Genomic DNA, 24,604 nt, shown 5'->3' on the forward strand with positions numbered 1-24,604 from the left:
CGCCGTGGAGTCCGCTAGCTAGATAGAAAGGAAAGGTTGTGAGGGCTAAAAAAAACACCAACAATTAAAACCATAGAATTGAGGAAGCGAGGCGCAGACCGCCCATCTCGCCGCCGCACTGCTCCCTGTCGCCTGTAGAGCGTAAGGTCCTCCGAGTTCGATTTCTTTTCTTTTTTTTTTTTAGCTTTGGGATGAATAATCCTAAGAAAGTCTGCGGGGCGCGTCTGTTACACGTGTGGACGGTTCGCATGCGCGTGCTTAATGCAAGCGGAGGGCGTGGAGGTGGGGCTGGACGCCGGTTTAGCCCTCCTAGGTGGCCTTCGATGCTTTTGCTGCGTTCTTTGGGCTGATCGTTATTTAGTAATAGCTGATATAAATGATACGGATTCTTTTTTCCCCCCCGTTGTAAAATGAAAAGGGGGCGGGGCGTTCCTATGCTGAGGCAGAAGGTCTTAACTGGGAAAAGGTATTAATTAATTCGTGTATTTATTACAGGAGTCTTCAAACTTGGCCCTTTTATGACTTGTGGACTTCAATTCCCAGAATTCCTCAGCCAGGCACGCTAGCTGAGGATTTCTGGGAGTTGAAGTCCACAAGTCATAAAAGGGCCAAGTTTGAAGGCTCCTAATTTATTATCTCAACCGTCTTAATCTTTTTATGCTATCCTTTTATTGTGAGACGCTCACAGTAGGAGGAGCGAGATGGACAGCGAATAAAGTTAATAAATGATTATATAGGTAAGAGGGCTAGATATAAAATCAGATAAATAGAAAGATGATAGCATAGGTGGAGATGGAAAGGTAGGTAGGTAGGTAGACAGACTAAATCATATCTATTATGTGGGTATAATTGTTTCTGTATATGTGAGGGAGGGAGGGAGGGAGGGAGGTAGATAGATGATAGATAGATAGATAGATAGATAGATAGATAGATAGATAGATAGATAGATAGATAGATAGATAGATAGAGTGAGTTGTGGGATTCAGCTGGTTCGCACCACTTCGGCAGAACTAACTGGTGGCTAATTTTTTGTTGTCCAGGCCTAGAATGGACTTCCAGAAGTGGCATCCACACAGAGAACTGGTTGTTCACCTATTTGAATTCCACCACTGCATGCATACACACACACACACACACACACGTACATACATACATAGAGATCGTTTCTATTATGTGGGTATAATTGTTTCTGTATATGTGAGGTAGGTAGGTAGATAGGTAGGTAGATAGATAGTGTCAGAATCCATTTATATCACATTTCATAATTGTATAGGTAGAACAACGTGCTATTTCTGGGGATTCTGCCATCTCTCCGAGGGGGGGGGGGAGAGGATGGTTACTAAAGCGATTTTCAAACAACAGGGGATGTTTTAACTGGGGGAGGGAGGGGGACAGACAGGTCTGGATTGTATCTTCATTTACAACTGAAAAGGAAAGCAATAACCATAAAACCAAGGAGAGTTCCCTTTCCCATGGAAGGACCTGACACCTAGCAACTGACGACAGCCTGACCAAATGGATGAGGGGAGGGGCTGGAATGGGAATGGTTTATATAGGATTGAAATGTAACTTTTCTCAGATTCCGTCTTGTATTCCCACAATCGATTCCATCCTAGTAAACATTTTCCTTTTTGGACTAAACTTGCATCCAAGAGTTCTTATTTCCTAAGATGTGGATTGAGGTGGGTCCTGACAGATAGATAGATAGATAGATAGATAGATAGATAGATAGATAGATAGATAGATAGATAGATAGATAGATAGATAGAGTTGTGGGATTCAGCTGGTTCGCATCACTTCGGCAGAACTGGTGGCGAATTTTTTGTTGCCCAGGCCTAGAATGGACTTCCAGAAGTGGCATACTTACAGAGAACTGGTTGTTCACCTATTTGAATCCCACCACTGCATGCATGCATGCACACACACACACGTACATACATACATACATAGAGATAATAGAGAGAGAGAGATATGGATGGATGGATGTAGGTAGCTAGGTGAGATAGGTAGATGATAGGATGAATAGATATAGACAGATACAGAGATATAACATCAGATAAACAGATGGTGGATGGATAGACGGATGATGGATGGATGGACGGACGCTATCAGCTGTCCAGATTAGCAGGAGTGAGATGGACAGCAAATAAATTGAATAAACAAATAATTACATAAGTAAGATGGATGGATATATAAGATAAATAGAAAGATGGAGGTGGAGATAGATAAGATAGACAGATAGATGGATAATAGGGACAGAGACAGACAGACAGACAGATATAAAATCAGATAGATAATGGATGGATGTCTTTTAACACTGTTCACTGCCCAGAATCAATTTGTGGCGAGATGGGCAGTGAACAAAACAAGTAAATGTAAATAAATCTTTGTGCAATGGCTGAAGTCTCTCCCTTCTCAAGCCCACTTCTTGCGATTAACGGCTTGCCTTCAACTCCCCTCTGGGACAAACATCCCAGGATACTTATAGAAGACTTCAGCAGTGCTAGAGCTGTTGTTGCATGTTTGTGCAAGGGAAGACTCAACCGCTGTGATTATCTCCCTTGGCAACCAGCATCAAGGGAAGAGCCAAGATGTGTTTTCCACCTTGGTCTAGGTAGGCAGAAGCTAACCTGGTAATTGACTTGATTTGATGCTGGCCAATTAATTTAAACTAGGTAATAGCATCTGTCCTAGAAAGAAATGGGGTTTGTGGAGTGGTGGTGGTCATGGAGGAGGAGGAGGAGGAAAGACTGTGGGGTCCTTGGTGCTCTCCGAGCTTGTTTGTTTTCTTGCAGATGTTTCATTACTTAACTAGGTAACATCATCAGTGCTACAAGGGAGTGGGGGTTTATGGAGAAGGACTGGGGGTCCTTGGTGCTCTCCGAGCTTGGTTGTTTTCTTGTAGACATTTCATGATCCAGCCAGGTAACATCCTCAGGGCTGGAAGGCAGTGGATGGGGTCCTTGGTTCCTTTGCAGAGGGTTGAACACACCTAGAAAGTTGTGTCCAGATGTGAGCAAACTGAAGCATGAAATAAACAGTTGGTGATGTTGGGTATGATTAGTCTGGAGCAGGGGTAGGCAACCTTGGCTCTTTTATAACCGGTGGACTCCAACTCCCAGAATTCCTGAGACAGCATGGGGAAACTATGGCTCCTTTATGGCCTGTAGACTTCAACTCCCAGAATTCCTGAGACAGCATGGGGAAACTATGGCTCCTTTATGGCTTGTAGACTTCAACTCCCAGAATTCCTGAGCCAACATGGGGGAAATGTGGCCCCCTTCATGACTGGTGGACTTCAACTCCCAGAATTCCTGAGCCAGCATGGGGGATGTCAATGCTGCAAAACATTGACATATTTTTGCACTGACAATATAAGACAGCCTGTTACTTTAATTGCTTCACTTTGGGGGGAAATGTCAGCTGGACGTTTTGAGAAGATAAGAAAAGCCCGTGTACAGAATGGGAAGTGAAACTTCATATGTAAAATTAATGGGATACTGTGATTTATGTGTAGATAAGGGTGGGGATTTTGTGTGTTACAATGGGTTTGGGGGGAGGGGATTTCAGATTCTGGCATCCCTCCATGATTGTTTCATTATTAAGACTTAAATGCCTGCATTTTGTTTGAACTGTCTCATTTATCGGAACCATGACTTGGCCCTTTTATGACTTGTGGACTTCAACTCCCAGAATTCCTGAGCCAGCATGGAGAACTATGGCCCCCTTTGTGACTTGTAGACTTCCAACTCCCAGAATTCCTGAGCCAGCCATAAAAGAGCCAAGGTTGCCTACCCCTGATGTGGACATATAAAGACTAGAGGGAGACCAGGTAGTATAACCATGGTTTTTCCCACCACATGGACGAGGGTTCCTCCTATGCAAGTTTTTGGCTTTAACATCACTCTGCTTAATGAAGCATTGCATTTTTTTTCATTGTCATGCTAGTGTCTGTATATATATATATTTTTCAGAATCTTACTTCTGACAGCCACTGCTTGCAGCCAACGGTTAGTGATACAGGTCGGCCTTGACTTACGACTGACAGCTTAGCACAGTTTCAAAGTTCCGTCGCGTCCCCACCCAAAGGTACTTACAACCCAGATTCAAAGTTCTGATGGCCACTTTCCCCCCCACACACACATATATGCCCACATTTTAAGTGCTTGGCAATCAGCCTGCTTTTACAGCCGTATCTCGTGGTCACGATTTACATTTCCTTCTGGTTTCTGACCCAAAAAACCCCAAACTCCCGTAGTACACAATGAGTTTGCTTAACCATTATCAATAATTCACTTGTTGCAAAATCGGGTATGGTCACATGAATGACCCACTTGATAGCCCCATAAATGTAGGCTTAATTACAGTCATAAGTCAAGGACTAGCTGTAGAATGGATTGGTTGCACTTACGTGAGATGACCACAAGCTAATCCTTGACTTATAACCATTAATTTAGTGACCGTTCAAAGTTACAAACGGCACTGAACAAAGTGACTTTGGACCATTTTCATACATGCGACCGTTGCAGCATTCCCATGGTCACATGATCAAAACACACACACTTGGCAACTGACTCATATTTATGACGGTCGCAGGGTCCCGTGATCCCCTTTTGCGACCTTGTGACTGGCAAAGTCAATGGGTTAGACCAGATTCGCTTAATGACCGTGTGACAAGCTTAACAACCGCAAGCGATTCACTATAACATCTGTGTCAAGGTCGGTCGCCAAGTTGGAGCAAAACCCACTCAGCGACTGCCTCACGTAGCAATAGAATCTCTGGGGCTCAATTGTGTCCGTAAACCGAGGACTACGGTACGTGCAGATATTCCAGGCTGGGTCTCTTTTAAGGGCAGAGGAAAAAAACGTCGACGTGCCTCTCTCTGGAGTCGCTTTCAGACAAATTGCCAAAAAGGTAGAAAAACCAGCAAGAAATTATATACACCCTATGGCAGGGGTAGGCAACCTCGGCTCTTTTATGACTCATGGACTTCAACTCCCAGAATTCCTGAGCCAGCCAAGCTGGCTCAGGAATTCTGGGAGTTGAAGTCCATGAGTCATAAAAGAGCCGAGGTTGCCTACCCCTGCCCTATGGGATGTAGCGGATGAAGCAAATGAAAGCGCAGAGAAGAGAGAAACCAGAAAAGACTCTTTATACAGATTAGAGCTTAGCGTACATTTTAATCGATTTCACACCTGCAGAAGTCTTTTGCGTGATGCACAGACCTTCAAGTTGTCAGTGACAGTAATTGGTTTGCATTCCTAAGGTCAAGCCCTTCCCTTTCCACATTTACTTCTGAAGGCACGGTAGACGGACACCCACCCACCCAAAAAAATCAAAATCAAAATGGCGGCAAACATACACAGGTAGCTGCAACTTATTTTTCTATGCCACAAGAGGCCGAGGTTGCCTCTCAGGGTTATACAAAAAAGGGCAGCCACCCTGTTTTAATTAGGGGGGGGGAAATGTGTAAATTACTACCCAGATAAGATGCAGCCACCTGTGAACCCGACAGGACTGGCTTCCAAGTTTTGTTTCTGTCTAGATTTGAACAAGATGAAAGGATACCGTTGGCTGGTCCTCAACGCACCGGTTATTGCTGGCAAATTTAGTCCAGAGATTCTGAACTGCCTTTTTTTTTAAATAAAAAATAAAAAAATTTGAACCAGGTTATGAAGAGGATAAAGGCCATTGCAATATAGATTAAAGCAGGGGGCCTTCCAACTTGGCCCTTTTATGACTTGTGGACTTCAACTCTCAGAATTGCTGAGGAATTCTGGAAGCTGAAGTCCACAAGCCATAAAAGGGCCAAGTTGGAAGACCCCTGGATTTTTTTTTAAAAAAACACCCTATCCCACCTCCCCCCACCCCCCAAATAGCAATTTAAGGATTTAAAGCCAGTTTCTGCTTCATTTCAAAGAAAGCTCTTAACAGGTAATTGGGCGAGAAGCAGCAGAGCTGAATTAAAGCAGAACGCAAGCGGGATAACATCGCTTGAGCCTGATGGCCATCGACTGGCGTGGATGTACCGGGATAATTAATAATAATGCCAATAGACTTGAGGCACTTGGTTTAGTACTGCATACTTTCCAGCAGATGGGAGGGACTAAAATATACTGGTCAGCTGAAATTATTTTGAAGGGAAGTCCCACAATTTGCCCTACTTCGTCGAGTGTTCCAACAATGTGGCCTAAGCTTTTAGCATCTTGATACCTAAAATGTATTTATCCGTCAATGAATTTCCTGGGAATGATGAGCAGAATCCAACAGTGTTATAAATGCCCCAGTTTTAAAGTGGGTTTGACATTTCAAAACTCTTCCGAGAAAACCTTATTAAATAGAAGCAAGCGTCAGGAGAAGCCATCAAAACACGTTTTGAAGAGATGAGAGAGAATTTTTGAGGAGGCTGAGGTTAAACTTTGGGGTAGTAACAAGAATCCAGATTCCATCTAGATCCACTTCCAGTTCTTTGGAGTTGCAGATAATGTTTTCACCCATATCCTCATCCCACGTGCTACCCTATCAAGGAATAGTGGAATTTAAACCCCCCCCCCCACACAATGGGTAAATAGGAAAACGATCTTGTTTAAAGGTGGACTACGACAGCTTCTCTTCTCAAACATTTCAGCCCCTTTTTTGACATTTCACACCAAAGTGCTACCAGAATAAAAGGCCAAACTTATGCAATGTAGAATGTGAGGAACAAGTAACCGCCGTGCTGCCTTCCTTCCAGGATAGACCCACTTAAGATAGTCGGGGCCTAGTTCCAAAAAGGAATCCGAGAACAGCCTACTGTAATTCCACACAAAATTCAGCCTTTGACAGAAAGGCAGAGACTGCAGTTAAGAGACTTAATGTTGAAAAAGGGAAGGAAAAAAAAAAACGAGGCCTTTTCCTGAAAAAAGGCAGACTTTTTTCTTACGGAAAGTTGTTTTCTAGATTGTGGCTCCTGTCGAAGCAAACCGGGAACTGTGTGGATGCTCCCGCGGGCTCCAAAAAATAAATTACAGGACAACGTTTGGCACCCAAGCTGTAATTTCAAAATCCAATTAGTATTAGGCTTATCCGGAGTTATGGAAACGGACCTCCCTCTGCTATTCTATATTCTCAAAGAAAAGCGGGCAGAAATTGCGGCTTGGGGGGGGGGGAAATCTGCAATTTGCAACCTCAACTGGAGAGGGAGATAATCCCCGTATCTCAAGACGTATCTGAAGGCAGCGTCTGCCCAGAAAGACCTAAGCAGAAGGAATTTTACTCCCCATAATTAAGAGGGTAGTTTTTGTCGCTTTTGAGTTCGAAACCAACTCGGGAAAGGATTCCAGGCAGGCAGGCAGGAAGGAAGGAAGGAAGGAAGGAGAAAAAAAAAAGTTCCAACTGTCCATAGGCTGCAGTGGATCAGCAGCTTGGGCTGCTGCTTCCACGCCCCCCAAGTAGCATTTAGAATGGTTTAAAGCAAAACTTTTCAAAGTACTAGAAAAGCCAGCAGCTCCGTGGCAGCTTCCGTTATCAGAGTGTCCATTTGGCCCAAAGGGGGTCCACGCTTCCGATTCCGAATGGAAAAACGGCCAGCAATCCAGGACGGGCTTCTCCTTGTGCATAAGCAGAAATTTGGCCTGGACCGAGAACGGAGGTTTTGGAAGGTCGCGCGTTCCGTGTCCGCCGGCTGGGAACGATGCTCCGTGTCGGGGAAACGTCGTCTCCGCAGGGGAAAACTCCCTGCCACGAGTGAAGATCAGTGTTTGCTGGAGTAAACTGTTTCCTCCTCCGTGTCCGTTTCGTCCTGGAATTCGTGACTCAGGAGCGACTTCTTGGAGCCGGTGGACATCATGCGGATCTCGTCCTCGTAGTCGTCGTGGTGCTGCCGTAGGCGGTGGAAGCCGTCCTTGTGCCGGTTGGACTTGATGGAGCACACGCACCAGATGATGCAGGCGGTGAGGATCACGGCCGACATGGTCGCACCTGAGCGAAGGCAAGGGGAAAATTAAAAGGCAGAGCCCATCGTTAGCTGCAGGCTAGGTGCACAAGGTTACACATTCTTGCCTGTAATTACCTGAGTAGACCTCAAGAAAGATACTCAGTTCTGGAGAGGACAGTAGAACATAGAACAGAACACGGACTAACAGAGTTGGAAGGGACCTTGGAGGTCTTCTAGTCCAACCCCCTGCTCAAGCAGCAAACCTTGTACCATTTCAGTCAAATGGTTGTCTGGTCTCTTCCTAAAAGCCTCCAGTGATGGAACGCTGTTCCACTATTTAATTGTCCTCCCTGTCAGGAAGTTTCTCCTTCATTCCAGGTTGCTTCCCTCTTTGATCAGTTTCCAACCACTGTTTCTCGTCCTTCCCTCTGGTGCTTTGGAGAATAATTTGACCCCCTTTGTCTTGTGGCATCCTCAAGTACTGGAATACTGCTATCACGTGTCCCCTATTTCTTCTTTTCTTTGGACTAGCCAAACCCATTTCCTGCAATTTTAAGGGATTGTCCACTAGGGCTCTTGAGAACCCTCTCATAGTTACTACTATATTGAGCAAGGTACCACCTATGCTGCACCTGTCCATTTGGTTTTTCTTAGCTAAGTGTAAAACCTTATTTTTCTCTACAATGAATTTCATTTTGTAATTTTTTCCTTTCTAAAGACCTCTCACATCTACCAATACGTGCAGACCAATTTAGCAGAATCACAGAATCGGAAGGCAACGCAGTATAGAATTCTCATGTTATTGTGATATGGTATGGAAGGGGCGTTTTATATAGCAACCATTAAATATAAAGCTGTCTATGCAAGCCAGGAATGAAACCATCGCATTGGCCTGCCCCACCCATATGTTGCAGAATCCGTCAGTTAAAGAATTAAAGGGTTTAATTAAAACTAAAGAATTAAAGAACTCTTGACTGGTGGGGCCTTCTCTGCTGTAGCCCCCACCCTTGTTTCTCTCCCCGGATGTCAGTCAGACCCCCACATTCTCCTGGCCTTCTGTAAAGGTGTGAAAACATGGCTCTGAAGCTTTACTTGGGGCCCATATAGGAGCACGGAGCGGTGGGGCTGGCTAGTGCCCTGGATGGTCCTGCCTTCACATTTTTAACGAATTTTAACAGTGTTTAATCATCCTCGCCTCCTTCCTCTGAGGAAGGTTCAAAAATGAGAAAAATAAACAAGTTAAAGGAATGCTGGATTAGTAGAAACTAATCAAGGAGAGAAGCAACCTGGAACTAAGGAGAAACCTCCTGACAGTTAGAACAATTAACCAGTGGAACTCCTTGCCTCCAGAAGCGGTGAATGCTCCAACACTGGTGGAAGTTTTTAAGAAGAGACTGGACAACTGTTTGTCTGAAATGGTATAGGGCCGTGGTGGCGAATCTATGGCACGCATGCCACAGGTGGCACACAGAGCCCTCTCTGTGGGCACACACGCCGTCGCCCCAGTCCTAGACCTCCAGCTGGGTTTCATAAACCTTTTTCGATTTAGGCCTCCGCCGCTGTGTACAAAAAAAAATATGTCCAATCAATTTCAACTTCTCGCGGGAAAAAAAATCTTGCAAAGTTGGCATTGATTGAACTTTTTAGTCCCACCCAGTCTGCCGTTACCACCACAGCCACGCCCACCCAATGGGCCACGCCCACCCAGCACCCAACGATACATAAGCAAGTTGTTTGGGCACTCAGTCTTTAAAAGGTTCGCCATCACTGGTCTAGGGTCTCCTGTCTGAGCAGGGGGTTGGACTAGAAGACCTCCGAAGTCCCTTCCAACTCTGTCCATTCCACTCCACTCCACATTCTATATTCCATTCCATTCTATATTCCATTCCACTCCATAGGCAGCAAGCCAAAGGAGAATGATTAAACGGCCAGAGTGGTGAAAAGTGGCATATTTGCCTCCATTCAGACAGAAACAATCTTTCTCACACATACACACACACACCCCACACACCCCAGAAAACTGTACGAGGTTCTACCTGCTACTGTAACCACCAACTCTCTTGGAAGACCAAAGATCTTGTTGTCTACGTCAAACTGTATGCGCAGGAAGCTGGCCATGTCATGACGAACCAAAACCTGAAAAGATAAAAGCGCCCGTTTCAACAAATCACGTGGATGTGCTCAGCGCATTCAAGGAATCACGCTACACACAAGCAAATCAGGATCAGTCTAGTCCAGGGCTTTTCAACCAGTGGTACGGGTACCACCTGTGGTTCATTGGCACCTGGCACTTGTTGTACGTGACCATTCTAGAAAAGTGGCAGCGGGGGAGGGGAATGAGCCAAACCGGTGGCAGCACCGCCCAAGCCTGAGCGAGAGACGGCTGGAGCTGCAGGGCTGTCGGGGCTCAGCGGAAGCGCCAGGATCAGCGCCAGGATCCAAATGGAGCTCAGCACCGATCCTGGCGCTTCTGCTGAGCCCAGAAGAAGCGCCGATCAGCTGCAATATTGCAGCATCTCCAGGGTCTCGTGATGTACATTCAGATGCTTGGCAACTGAAGTGAACTAAGCAAACTGTTGTAAGTCGAGGACTACCTGTACTTTGTCATTTTTTTTCCTTTTTTTTTGGTCATCAAGTTTTTGACCCCTTGCTAGGCGACCGGTGGTCCTCGGATGTTGCCGTATCCTAAAAGTGGTACGATGGGTGAAAAAGTTGAAAAGCCCTGCCGCCTTAAGCCTCTAAGTAAAAACTATCCTTGGCTCCGTTTGTTGAGAAAGGTATAATTTTCCTGGAGGCCAAGTGTGACGCGGCAGTGAAAAGACAGAACTGAGATTCACGTCTCAAAGTCCCTAAGTTCTACTTTTCCCCCGCCCGTATCTGCCTCTCGCTTCCCACCAATCACGTTCCTGCAAGGTGTTTCTATAAGTCTTAGCCCAGGTTGGTATGCGGCTCCCTGCTTCTCCCAGGTGGGTGACCATGAAGCAGCGTCTTGAGGCGGCTTCTACTTCCGATTTCCCCCCAAGCAAAACTTTCCCCTCATCCCCCCTCCCAACAGGCCGTGGCAGACGGTCACCGCGGGGTTGCCAGGCCCAAGCGGGCATCAGGTGGCAGCTGACAGAAAGCAACTATGCTTCCTTGGCCAATAGTTCAGATCCAGATTCCATCCATCCATCTATCTCACATATATTTATTTATTTTTAGTTTTTATTACATTTATATCCCGCCCTTCTCCGAAGACTCAGGGCGGCTTACAAGCTTAGCAGTATATACAGAAACAATTGCACCCACATAATGATATGGTTCTCTTTCTCTTTTTCTTCCTCTTTTTTCTTTCTTTTTTTTGTGTGTGTCTTATCTATCTCACACATAAACAATTACACCCACATAGAAGTTATGGTTCTCTCTCTCTCTCTCTCTCTCTCTCTCTCTCTCTCTCTCTCTCTCTCTCTCTCTCTCTCTCACATACAGAAACAATTGCACCCACATAGAAATTACAGTTTTATCTATATCTATCTATCTATCTGAAGTGGAAACTCAGATACTTTGGCCACCTAATGAGAAGGAAGGACTCACTGGAGAAGAGCCTCATGCTGGGAAAGGTTGAGGGCAAGAGAAGAAGGGGACGACAGAGAATAAGGCGGCTGGATGGAGTCACTGAAGCAGGAGGCGTGAGCTTAAAGGGACTCCGGAAGATAGTAGAGGACAGGAAGGCCTGGAGGAACGTTTTCCATGGGGTCGCGATGGGTCGGACACGACTTCGCAGCTAACAAATCATCTATCTATCATCTATCTATCATCTATCTATCTATCTATCTATCTATCTATCTATCTATCTATCTATCTATCATCCATCCCTCTTTCTCTTGTTATATTTCTCCTTTTACATCTCCCTCCCTCCCTGTCTCCTATCTATCTATCATTTATCCCTCTTTCCCTGTTATATCTCTCCTTTTACATCTATCCGTCCACCCACCCGCATTGCCAGTTATGCCACCTAATTCCACACTGCATTTATTCCACAGTGGAGCCAGGCTAAAACAAAAGGCCTTTTCCCCTACCTGGATGTGCTGCTGCTGATAGCCTTCCGCTATGGCGTGGATCTTATGATAGCCAGGAGCGAGAAGCACATGGAAATAGCCACCTTCCTTGGTGCACACTTTTATCCCTTCGTTGAACACAATTTGGGCTTTGGATACCGGTCGGCCGTGCTTGTCTCTGACAAAGCCGTAGACTCCTTTGTGAACCTGGAAGAAAGATGGCAGAGATGGGGGGGCAGGAAACACGATTACTTGTGTTTCCTATGAAGGAAGACACTCTTATTTGAACAAGCCGGCCTGGCCTGATGGGGGATGGGTTGGGTTTTTATTGTCATTTTTAATATATGTATTTACTGTTTTTAGTTGGGCATATGTTTAATTTTTTTAACTTTTGTATTTTTTATATATCTGCCCTGTTCACCGCCCTGAGTCCTTCGGGAGAAGGGCGGTATATAAATAAAATTATTATTATTATTATTATTATTATTATTATTATTATTATTATTATTATTATTATTATTATTATTATTATTATTATTATTATTATTATTATCCCGTGTAATCGTTGTACACACATACACATTTTCTTGTGTATGGAATGCAGGTAGTCCTCAACTTACAACAAGCCCAGAATTTTGGTTGTAAGTCACTGCAGTGTAAAATCGAATCACCACGTGAGCAGATTCAATTTTACGACTGTTTCTTATGATGGTCCGTAAGTGAGTCATCAGCCATTAAGTGAATCACGTGGCCGTAAGACCAAATCTAACTTATCCAATGGCCAGAACACTGCAAAAATAATAAAATAAAAGAAATACAATAAAATAAAATTGCAAAATGCAATCACATTGGACTGTGGCGTGCTGTAGCCAATGGTAAATAGGAGTAGGTTGATAAGCAGCCGAAATGTGATCATGTGACCGTAAAGGTGGTATAGTGGTCATAACTTCAAGGAAAAGCTGTAAGTAACTTTTTTTGAGTCTATTCAAGTAACGAGCCAGTCGTAAATCAAGGACTACCTTTACAAGATTCTCTACAGAATAACACATAGTAGCTCTTGTGTGTCGACTGAAGAGGTTTCTGTTTATCCACCCTATTGGCATTTTGACTGTTCTGTGTTATGACCTTCTAAGGCTAACTGTCTTACTGCAAATTTTTGTGTGTCAATCGTTTTAATTTGTTTGCAATCCTACATCTATGAAAACAGGCTGTAAGGCTATATGACTTGGTCATGTCTAGTTTTGTAATCAGTTTGCGCGATTTTGCTGCACTCACATATTAAATGTGAAAGAGTTTCAACTTTGTCGTTGCAAAGTCGGCAATTTGGATTGTCAGTAGATTTTTGTATCTTCGCTTTCATGGCATGATGATGGCCCATTTGGGACTGGTTCGCGCAAGTGGTGAACGCGCACACGAAGCTCCACTTGAGTGAGTGGTGGGCATTTGCATGAGTGGCAGGCACTTGCACTGGCACAAATGCAGCTGCGCATGTTCATGCGTGCCCACCACTCACAGCGAACCATTCCCCTTCACACACACCCGGGCCGGGCCGCCAAGCCAGAAAGGTTGGGGACCGCTGCTGTCGCCAGCATAAAAGCCCTATCTGGACCGAGATGCCTTGCGCACAGTCACTCATGCGCTCGTGACCTCCCGTTTAGACTACTGCAACGCTTTCTTCATGGGGCTGCCCTTGAGGACCACCCGGAGGCTTCAACTGGTGCAGAATGCAGCCGCAAGAGTTGTGTTGGGGGTTTCCCGATACTCCCATGTAACACCTCTGCTCCGCGAGCTGCATTGGCTTCCGGTTGCCCTCCGGGTGAGATTCAAGGTGCTGGTGATGACCTATAAAGCCCTAAATGGCTTGGGTCCGGGGTATCTGAGGGAACACCTGCTGCTGGCATCAAGCTCCCTTCGTCCAGTGCGCTCCCACAGGGAGGGCCTTCTCAGGGTGCCGCCGGTAAAAGATTGCCGGTGGATAACACCCAGGGGTAGGGCCTTCTCAGTGGGTGCGCCTGCCCTCTGGAACCAGCTGCCCGCGGAGCTCAGGACTGCCCCCGACCTTCGCTCATTTCGCCGGGACCTGAAGACCTGGCTCTTCGAGCTTTCCGGCCCAGGCTGAGAGTTTTAATTTTTAACTTATTGTAATTGGGTTTTAATTAGAATTACAGGGGTTTTATATTTTATTCAGGGATAATTTAATTATTTTAATTGTTATTAACTTTTTTGTATTGTAGTGTTATTTTTAATTGCCTTGTGAACCGCCCTGAGTCCTGTGGGAGAAGGGCGGTATATAAGTTCAATAAATAATAAAATAAATATATCCCAAGTGGCATGAAAAATCGTAATGAAAAGCCGTCTTCCCAACAAGTGATGGGAACCGACCTAGTGATCTTCAGTGAGAGAGAAAATTCCTTTGTCCCAGCTTATCAGCATGCCTCTCTCTCCACTGTGCTTATATTTCCTGTTCTCTGTATTCAAGAGGTACGTGAGATCTGATTCTTAGATCGAATCTCCTTTCCACTGCTTTTGGAGCAGTTGCAAACAAAAGTTAGAATGCAACTGACATCCAGCCACGGCGCATCAAAACTCACCTCCACCAGCATGCTGAGAAGAGATTTCTTATTCTCCGTCCAGAGTGTGTGGAGTTGTCCCGCATTTGGAAAGGAACAGCAACCGGTATATACTGTGATCTCTGGGCAATGCCCATAAGTGACACTGAAATCCTGGAGAAAGAAGAATAAGAGGGTTTGGGTCCGTCCACAATTGAGAGCAAAATTTCCATTGCTAAGCAAGTTGGGCCCCATTTTACGACCTTTCCTGCCACAGGTGTTAAGTGAATCACTGCAGTTTTTAGTAACGCAGTTGTCTTCCCCACTGACTTTGCTTGTCAGAAGTTTGCAGAAGCCAGATTATTGTTGTTGTTAGTCGCGAAGTCGTGTCCGACCCATCACGACCCCATGGACAACGTTCCTCCAGGCCTTCCTGTCCTCTACCATCTTCTGGAGTCCATTTAAGCTCAGGCCTCCTGCTTCAGTGACCCCATCCAGCCACCTCATTCTCCGTCGTCCCCTTCTTCTCTTGCCCTCCACCTTTCCCAGCATGAGGCTCTTCTCCAGTGAGTCCTTCCTTCTCATTAGGTGGCCAGTTGGCCATAGAGATGCCAGTTGCCAAAAGTCCAGATTGTGATCATGTGACCATAGGGCTGCTACAACGGTCGTGTGAACAATGGTCAGGTCACCTTTTTCCAGTGTCGTTGTTAACTTCAAACGGCCACTGAACAAATGGCAATAACTCGAGGACTACCAGTATTGGCAACCTCGATTAATCACACCTACTGCACAATAAGCACCAAAGTAACTACGTCTGAAATACCTTCATGCTACCTAGATGGCTGTGCCATTGTGCTCCAAGCAACACACCTCCCGGGATATTCTCATCTGTAAAAAATAAAATATATATATATATATATATATATATATTTAAATTGTATTTATTTATCAAATTTCCATTATCGCTCATCACACTGGCGTGATTGTGCAACCCAGAGTCAGCTCATAACAAACAACTCCAAATGCTTTAGGATATTACAGGCACCTACCTGATTTGTTTGGACAGTTAGGTTGTCCCAAGTGCATTGTAGGATGGTTGTTTGCATAGACAGAAGCCAAGTGTTTCAGAGTTTCCTTATTTTCCACTATTAAAAAAAGAAAAGAAAAAACCTCCTGAGGACAATCAACAGAAGTATATGGCTCAATTTCAAATTTCTTTCCAGAATGTTAAGGGGTGTGTGTGTTGGTATAGAATTGGCTCAAGGACCAAAGCAGAATGAAGAGCTGGTCTGAAAAGATGTTTTGAAGAAAGAAAGAAAGAAAGAAAGAAAGAAAGAAAGAAAGAAAGAAAGAAAGAAAGAAAGAAAGAAAGAAAGAAAGAAAGAAAGAAAGAAAGAAAGAAAGAAAGAGAAGAGGAAGAAAGAAAGAGAAAGAAAGAAAGAAAGAAAGAAAGAAAGAAAGAAAGAAAAAAGAAAGAAAGAAAGAAAGAAAGAAAGAAAGAAAGAAAGAAAGAAAGAAAGAAAGAAAGAAAGAAAGAAAGAAAGAAAGAAAAAAAGGAAGGAAGGAAGGGGAAGGGAAGGGAGGAAGAAAGAAAAAGAAAGTAAGAAAGAAAGAAAACAAGAAGGAAAGAAGGAAAGAGAGAGAGAGAGAGAGAAGGAAGGAAGGAAGGAAGAGGAAGAAAGAAAGAAAGAAAGAAAGAAAGAAAGAAAGAAAGAAAGAAAGAAAGAAAGAGAAAAAGGAAGGAAGGGGAAGGGAAGGGAGGAAGAAAGAAAAAGAAAGTAAGAAAGAAAGAAAAAAGAAAGAAAGAAAGAAAGAAAGAAAGAGGAGGAAGAAAGAAAGGAAAGAAAGAAAGAAAGAAAGAAAGAAAGAAAGAGAGAGAGAAGGAAGGAAGGAAGGAAGAGAAAGAAAGAAAGAAAGAAAGAAAGAGAGAAAGAAAGAAAGAAAGAAAGAAAGAAAGAAAGAAAGAAAGAAAGAAAGAAAGAAAGAAAGGAAGGAAGGGGAAGGGAAGGAAGAAAGAAAAAGAAAGAAAGAAAGAAAGAAAGAAAGAAAGAAAGAAAGAAAGAAAGAGGAGGAAGAAAGAAAGGAAAGAAAGAAAGAAAGAAAGAGAGAGAAGGAAGGAAGGTAGGAAGGAAGGAAGAGGAAGAAAGAAAGAGAAAGAAAGAAAGAAAGAAAGAAAGAAAGAAAGAAAGAAAGAAAGAAAGAAAGAAAGAAAGAAAGAAAAAAAGGAAGGAAGGAAGGGGAAGGGAAGGGAGGAAGAAAGAAAGAAAAAGAAAGAAAGAAAGAAAGAAAGAAAGAAAAAAAGGAAGGAAGGAAGGGGAAGGGAAGGGAGGAAGAAAGAAAGAAAAAGAAAGAAAGAAAGAAAGAAAGAAAAAGGGAGGGAGGGAGGAAGGAAAAGAAAGTAAGAAAGAGAAAGAAAAGGAAGGGGAAGGAAGAAAAAAAAGAAAAGAAAAAAGAAAAGAAAAAAATAAAAAAAGAAAAAGAGAATCAGCTCACCGGTCTGCACAGGTTTGTCGTAGGGGTAAGTAACCAGGAGGGAGCCTCCGTCCAAGGCCAGGGAGAGGCTGAAGTCCTGCTTCTGTATCAGGTTCTCCATAATGGCTTTCGTTTCCGGCTCCCTTGCCACGGAAGAATTGCCTAGCGGAGCAAGGAAGTCATTCCCAGACTAAGAGAGACATTCAACGTCGTCGGCGCAAAGAGGCAACGGGGCAGGCAGGCTGCTACCGGTGCAGAAGCATACCGAGGGTCTAATGGCCGTTTCAATCTAGGGGGCGGGGGTCCTTCCGGCTCTCTGGGCCTGGCTGTTTGCTCGGGGATATTTTGCGACCCAACCACACAGTATGTGTTGTGGAATGGAGGGAAAGGGGAGCAGGGGGGAGAGGCCGGGGAAGAACTGTGGGGTTTGCTGGTTTTCTTGCGGAGGTTTCCTTACATACGATCCAGCTCGGTAACATCACCGGTGCTAGGAGGCTGTGGGTTTTGCTCTCCATTTATATACAGTAGCTTAACTTGCCAGTCTTGGGGGTTCGGGTGGTTCCTCGAGTAGGCTGTGGCTTAGTACTCGATTGTTTCTCAGGTGTTAACCCCTGCTTTTTTGGGGCGGGGGCGTTAATTCCAGGTGACTGCTGAGGGCAATACTCTAAACCAGGGGCGGCGAACCTTGTAGAGACCCGAGTGCCCAAACTGCAACCCAAAACCCACTTACGTATCGCTGGGTACCAGGTGGGAGGTGGCCCACTGGGTGGGCGTGGCTGTGGTGACCATGGAAGATTGGGTGGGTGTGGCCAAGGTGGGCGTGGTCACCTCAATGTTGCTCGTGGGGAGGGACACCTGTGGGGGGTGGGCAGGGTTGGGGGAGCTCCAGGAGGTCTCTGGCAGGTGGGGCGGTCGGCAAGAGACTCAGAGAGGGACCGGCTCAAAGTCACCCAGCTGCCTTTTACGCCTAAGGCAGAACTTGAACTCACGATCTCCTGCTTTCTAGCCTGGTGCCACATATCGAACGTGGTAACCTCTGTATGACGACCCACTTGCAATTAGTGCAGGTTCAAGTCCCACCAGGCTCAGGGTTGACTCAGCCTTCCATCCTTCTCAGGTAGGTAAAACGAGGACCCAGATTGTTGGGGGCAATAAGCTGACTTTGTAACAATGCCGTGGGGGGGGGGGGCGAAAGCCCTAATAAGCAGGCATATACACAGAATGAAGGCTATTGCTAAGCACATTGGTTTGTGCTTCTTGGATTGTAAGCCGCCCTGAGTCTTCAGAGAAGGGCGGGATATAAATGGGATTAAAAAATAAATAAATAAACCCATAAAGCAATAGAAATTCTCAAGGACACATTGTGTGAGGGACAACCGACCCTCAAAACGTTAAAAAAAACACGACGTAAATTGAACAAGGGAAACCACTGGTTAAGATATCCAGCCACACCAGGGTAAAATCTGAATTACGTGTAAGAACCAGTGACACACGATTAAATCTCTACATGTTAAAACAATCAAATAACCGAGGCGGGGGATCAGAGGTATGGCACGTTCTCGTCGTCCCTGGTGCAGACAAAAGGGCAGCCCAGAAAGTTAAGTATTAACCTGCTCTTACTTGTGAAATCTGTGTCCAAATCTTTGCCGTTGGCATTGGTCTGTCCCAGGCTGGAGGTGCAATCGCCTTCCTGGGCAATCTCACGCCCGTCTGGATTTAGGGACGGCACGATCACGATTCTTGTCTTCTCAATCAGCTGAGGAGGGCGGGGGGAGAGAAACAACCACGGAAAAATAAACCATTTCACGGAGCGTTAATCCAGTCTTATTTATCTCATCGAGGAAAGTTGGGAAAAACTGAAGAGAGTGGCCTAACCTTTCACTCACGGCACAGCTTCGGCAAAGCTTCGCAGCAAGGCAAAACTAGCTCCTTCTGTTCAGGCCGATGGGCACAGACCCGTTTTGGGAAGTGAGGGCAGAGTGACTTTCCTCTGCTGAACAAGGCGCGCGCACGCACACACACACACACACAACCGCTTCGTATCCTAAAACCATTTCAACAGACTTTAAGTGAAATTGGGGGAAACATTCAAAAGTGGGCCTTTTATTAGTTACGGTAACGTGACCGAGGATTTTTACAATAATTCGAAAGGTGCTGAGGGCTGTTTAATGTAAGTGATTTGATGGTTGGCCCCTTCTCGGATTTGGATATTTTAAAAACTCTTAAGAGGGGACAACTCTCGGGTGGGCTAGTTCAACACTTAAGTCCGCCCTGAGTCCTTCGGGAAAGGGCGGTATATAAATATAATAAAATAAATAAATAAAATAAATAAGTAAGAGATAGATGAAACAGTAGGGAGAGAGAACAAAGCTGTCTCATAAAATATAAGGCAGGAATGACTGCACATAAAAGGCCTCATCTGGCACAATCCCCAAACCGAGAGGAAAGCCCCGTTGCACTCCTCAGATTTCCGACGACCTGAGGTGGGTTTTCCGTAGGGCTCTAATACACGCATGTTCTGCCTAATTCGTTCCTTTCATGTTCCACCTGATCTGACAAAATTGTTGTGATTCCTCACCAGCCAATGGGCCCGGCAGCTGAGTCTGGGGAATCAGAGGAGGAGAAGGAGGGGCCTGGAGTGCCATCAGAGTCGGAGGAAGGCTCCTAGGAGCTCCAAGACTTATACTCTGAGGAGGAGCCTGGCCCCTCCACTCCTGCTCAGGCTGAGACACAGCTGTGCTGGGAGGCCGAGTCAGACTCGGAGGGCTCACAGCTGGAAGACATCATAGATGCTCGCAAACGCCAACAGACAACAAGAGTTGGACAGAGGGAGGCAATGGAGCGGCTCCAAAGGCAGAGGGGAAGACATTAGGAAAGCCACGTCTTGGGGCTGCATAATAAGAAGGGAAGGTGTAGGAGGTGCTGGTTGCTGAAGGCAACCGTTTGTGAAGGAATCAAACTTCATTTTATTGTGTTTTGTTTGCCTATGGACAATTTTCCGTTTGTGAAGGAATCAAGTTTCACAGAATTGTGTTTTGTTTGCCTTTGGACATTTTACAGGTCTGTAAATAATAATAATAAAAGGGCTTTGTTTTTTTCCTGCAGTTCCAGCCTACTTGTTGGAAGAGGGGTTTCTCCTTGTGAGTTTAACAAGGACTCACGCAGGCTGGGACAGAAGATAAAATATGCAATGCTACAACTAATTGCTACAACCCTGTAGATCAGGGTGGGCAACTAGGGCCCTGCTTTATGACCTCTGGACTTTGACTCCTCTGGGAGCCAAAGGCCACAGGTCATAAAGGGGCCCTAGTTGCCCACCTTAGATGCTTGCAGGTGACCTACCTTTGTGATAGCCGTGTTTTTTTTGTAGTTCATGCAGAGGAACTCTGCCAGTGCCAGAAGCAGCTCGGTACCGACCGGGGCATTACCATGGATGCCGGCAACAAAACGGACCTTCGGTTCTTCTGGCTCAGATTGATTGGGTTTGTTAGAGATTTCCAGGGACCATATGTGACGAAACTCCCGACTTTGGCCCAAGCTGCCAAAATAAGAGAGCAGAAGAAGAATGTTATCATACCTAATATAGATATTGAAAATCTAAGGAGAGGAGCTGCTCGGACGGTATATTTGTTGATTTGTTTGTGGAAGAAATGGAAAAATAAAAATGAATATAAGCATAAAAAAATAAAATAAAATAAAAATAAAAAAAGAAGTCTACTGGCTGCTTTTAAAAAAAAACAAGAGATGGCAATTTTAGGCTGCCTTTTGATTCTGCAGAAACGAAAAGCAACATTTCCCCTCGTATTGAGACATTTATGGCAAGATGCTGGCACAGGAACTGCCTCCCGTTAAAGAACCTCAAGATTGCTCCATGGAGGGGAAAAAGCAAGAAAATCAAACAAATAGAGGTTGTTTGCAGCTCCTTTGTTTGGTGGGAAACTCACCCAAAACAGACGTTTTATTTACGTATCCTATTTAAGGTGTAAACTTCTCATAGGCCTATTGCCTTTTTAAGTCATCCCACCCTATTCCCAGGAAATGTCCCCAGATCTTCCCAGGATGCCAATCCCGTTACTAAGATTCACAGCTACTGAATATAGTAAGTATTTTGCTATTTAGCACGACAACAGAATGTTTGGGGTTTTTTGCTGACTTTATACATCTCACGAGGAGCGATTCGCCTTTTTTTCCTGACGCAGAATTGCAAGTTTCAGGAAAGTTCAGCTATCGTTTCAAGTAGGAAGCCTGCCTATCCCCAACGACTTCCCAAACAAGTGACCTAAGAGTGAAAAATGCACGGTCAACGTCTCCCGATACCAAAGCAATAATTTCAGGGGCCGACTCCCTCCTCCATGGATTAGCAAAGGAGGAAGGCTGTTGAGAAAAATAGAGGTAATTTAAAGCTCAGTCTATTATCTGGGGAATACAGCATTTAGCAGTGATCAGCACAGAGGTCAGTTTTTCTAGATCAGGCGCAGAGTTTTTTTGCTTTTTTAAGAATGGTGGGCACACCAGCTTCGGACCGCATTGCTGTAATCAGGTCATTTTCCTACTGAACTTTCTTTCTAAAGAGCAAGCATGAAGACAGCACAACCAAAGAATTTCTAAGACCACCCCCACCAATACTGCCAGGGCAAGCCACCAGAATATAGACTGACAGCAAACTGCACTCCTGGCTAGCACTGATGACATTACCTAGCTGGGTAATGAAACGTCTGGAAGTAAACCACCCAGCTCAGGGAGCATCAAGGACCCCACAGTCCTCCTCCCCCTCCCCCCTCAATCCCACTCCTGTCTAGCACTGATGACATTACCTAGCTGGTTAATGAAACGTCTGGAAGAACACCACCCAGCTCAGGGAGCATCAAGGACCCCACAGTCCTCCTCCTCCTCCTCCCCCCTCAATCCCACTCCTGTCTAGCACTGATGATATTACCTAGCTGGGTAACGAAACGTCTGCAGGAAAACCACCAAGCTCAGAGAGCACCAAGGACACCCCCCCACTTTCTTTCAAGAACACATCTGTGACCCAACGATGGAACGCCGCTGTGTTTTCCCAGCATGTAAACGTCTCATGGCGTCACCTACCTAACAAGATTTGTGATTTCTGGATAATTCAAATTCAAGCCTCTGAGGAACATAGACAGATCGTTGTAGGGACGGTAACGCGAAGGCTGAACGTCAGCGGAGGAAGCCAACAGGAGATGGTCCAAGCCATTCTCTGCTGAGAGGTCTTTGATCAGGGTTTCAAATTCCTTGGTGACCGACCCGTTCGAGTCCGCCAGGTTCACATGTAGTGCCGACCCTTCTTCAACTTTGGGGCCTTTTCGACTCAGAGTAAAGTTGACTTGTGCGGCACGGATCTCTTCAACTTTTACTATCTTTGTCTCTGAATTGTACCTTCCCAAAAAATAAATAAATAAATAAACAAACAGGAAGAAAAACAAATAAAGCATACGAAGGAAAGAAGGAAACACAGTTCATTCTGGCTGAGGTAATACCCTTCTTCTGAAACGAGCTTTATCAGATCTAATGGGTAGCTCTCGATTTGCAACCGCAATTTCAGCCCCAAATTTTTTTGCTTGGTGAGGTAGTAGCTAAGTGAGTTTTGTCCCGTTTTACGACCTTTCTTGCCACCGTGGTGAAATGAATTGTCAGGATAATGACTTAAAGGCTAACCAGCAGATGTAATGGAAGCTGGATGACGCAATGATAGGAATGACTCAGCAGGTGTCTGCATCCGGTCTACTATGGAGCGCGTCCTCTCGCACTGTATTGTGGTTTGGTATGCTGGCCTGACAGCCGCGGATAGGAAAGTATTACGGAGGGTGGTGAGCACAGAACAAGACATCGTGGGCTGTCCCCTGACACCTCTGGATGACCTCGCAAGGGCCCGCTGCCTTGGAAGAGTGAGGAAAATTCTCAGGGACTCACACCCTGGTCGATACCTCTTTACTCTCCTACCATCGGGTAGGTAGGAGATACAGGAGTATAGCCAGCCATACCAACAGGCTGCGACCGTCATAAACGTTGAGTCAGTTGCCAAGCGTCCAAATTATGATCACGTGACCACAGGGATGCTGCAAAGGTCATCAGTATGAAAAACGGTCATAAGTCAATTTTTTCAGTCCGGTTGTAACTTCGGTCATCACAACTGAACTGTTGTAAGTCGAGGACTACTTGTAGTTCATTTAGTGTCAACTTCTTTATACTCCCAAGATATTCCGAGTATTTTCCCAGCATCAGAATAAAAAGACACGGCCTTCTTTCCAGCAACAGCAACTGAAGTCTAATCAAGGTGCAGCAATGCAACTCGATTAAACTTCAGTTTTAAATGAAGTCACCCTTCGTTTAACAGCAGAAGACAGCAAACGCTACAATTCCTACAAAAAATAAGCTGAAAAATGGCAGCAACGGTTTCTCTCCGGAAGCGAACAGGTGATTTAATTCCAGCGCATTCAAGAAGAGCCCTAAGGCTAAAGCAGCGGATATTAGAAATAAAAAAGGCGTGTGTGGGGCTTACCCTCGGGCAGACGCCGTGATCTTGTACGTTCCTGGAGTCAGCAGGCGCCAATAATCCCCGGCTTTATAGGTGGAGACTAGATGGTCGATGCTGGCCACGCTGATGGTCGCGTTCAAGATGCCTCGTCCATCTGTGGCATCCAAAACAAACCCTCTGACACCTTGGTGAACCTAAGTGAAGAGAGACGGATGAATTGTGCATCTGGCAAAAAAAGTGGGCGAAACATTTTGGCTGTAATACAAACTCAATTTCATTGAGGGCCGCATCAGCATTGCGGTTGCCCTCAGGGGGCCGGGTGGGTATGGCCAGGGTGGGCGTGGCCTGCTGGGTGGGCGTGGCTAGAGTACGTATGACCTACTGGGTGGGCGTGGCCAGCTCTACATCGTTCGCATCAAGGGTGCCTATGGGGGCCTGGGCAGGAGTGGGACAGATCTGAGGGTCTCTGGCAGAAGGAGGGTCTCTGGGCCAGGGCCAAGGCAGTGGGGGCCGTTCCCTCACTCTTTCCAGGATGGCTTTGCGGGCCGCATGAAATCACTTTGCAGGCCGGATCCTGCCCCCGGGCCTTGTGTTTGACATGTCTGCTGTAATATATAGTAGTAGAAAAATGGCAAAAACGATGGGAGAGAAATTATAAATTGACAACGTCAACTTCGTATAAAGAAAATCTATCTAAAATGTTTTATAGATGGCACTTGCCACCAGCGAGATTAGCAAAAATATGTTTAAAAATATGTCAGGTAGATGCTGGAAATGTAAACATAGGCACGTACTATCATATTTGGTGGACATGTGGTAAAGCAAAGGCTTGTTGGAAAAAGATACATGCCTGGTTAGAAAAAATGTTGGGAGAACATGTAGGATTTAATCCTGAATTTTTTCTATTAGGTATAATGCCAGAAAAGATTAATAAACAAAGTTTATATTTGGTTCTACACGTCACAACAGCTGCAAGAATAGTCTTTGCGCAATACTGGAAAAATGAAGGAATACCACCAGAGGAAGAAGTAATCAAAAAAATACTGGAATGCGCAGAGATGGACAGATTAAGGATGAGATTGAAAGATCAAGAAGAAACAGAATACCACCAAACCTGGGAGTCATTCTACA

The 24,604-nt window shown here is 45.2% G+C and overlaps 1 protein-coding gene across 2 annotated transcripts in view; it reads right to left on the minus strand.

The window, feature by feature from the left end:
• Positions 1–5,161: 5,161 nt before the first annotated feature.
• CPD (carboxypeptidase D) overlaps positions 5,162–24,604 on the minus strand; it is a 53,459-nt gene continuing 34,016 nt past the window's right edge. Inside the window, exons 11-21 of one of the 2 annotated variants that reach the window (XM_081337775.1) lie at positions 23,498–23,667; positions 22,063–22,374; positions 20,317–20,512; positions 18,595–18,730; positions 16,996–17,136; positions 15,552–15,647; positions 15,326–15,390; positions 14,545–14,676; positions 11,975–12,160; positions 9,953–10,052; positions 5,162–7,960 (exon numbers count right to left, since the gene is read on the minus strand). In XM_081337775.1, coding sequence (XP_081193901.1) covers positions 7,734–7,960; positions 9,953–10,052; positions 11,975–12,160; positions 14,545–14,676; positions 15,326–15,390; positions 15,552–15,647; positions 16,996–17,136; positions 18,595–18,730; positions 20,317–20,512; positions 22,063–22,374; positions 23,498–23,667 — 1,761 coding nt within the window. In that variant the 3' untranslated portion in view covers positions 5,162–7,733. Of the gene's footprint in view, positions 7,961–9,952; positions 10,053–11,974; positions 12,161–14,544; positions 14,677–15,325; positions 15,391–15,551; positions 15,648–15,703; positions 17,137–18,594; positions 18,731–20,316; positions 20,513–22,062; positions 22,375–23,497; positions 23,668–24,604 lie in introns of those variants that run through there. The other variant, XM_081337774.1, reaches the window with a different exon arrangement.

The sequence above is a fragment of the Vipera berus genome (genome assembly GCF_964194415.1).
Source record: "Vipera berus genome assembly, chromosome: 1".
In the NCBI taxonomy this organism is placed as follows: domain Eukaryota; kingdom Metazoa; phylum Chordata; class Lepidosauria; order Squamata; family Viperidae; genus Vipera; species Vipera berus.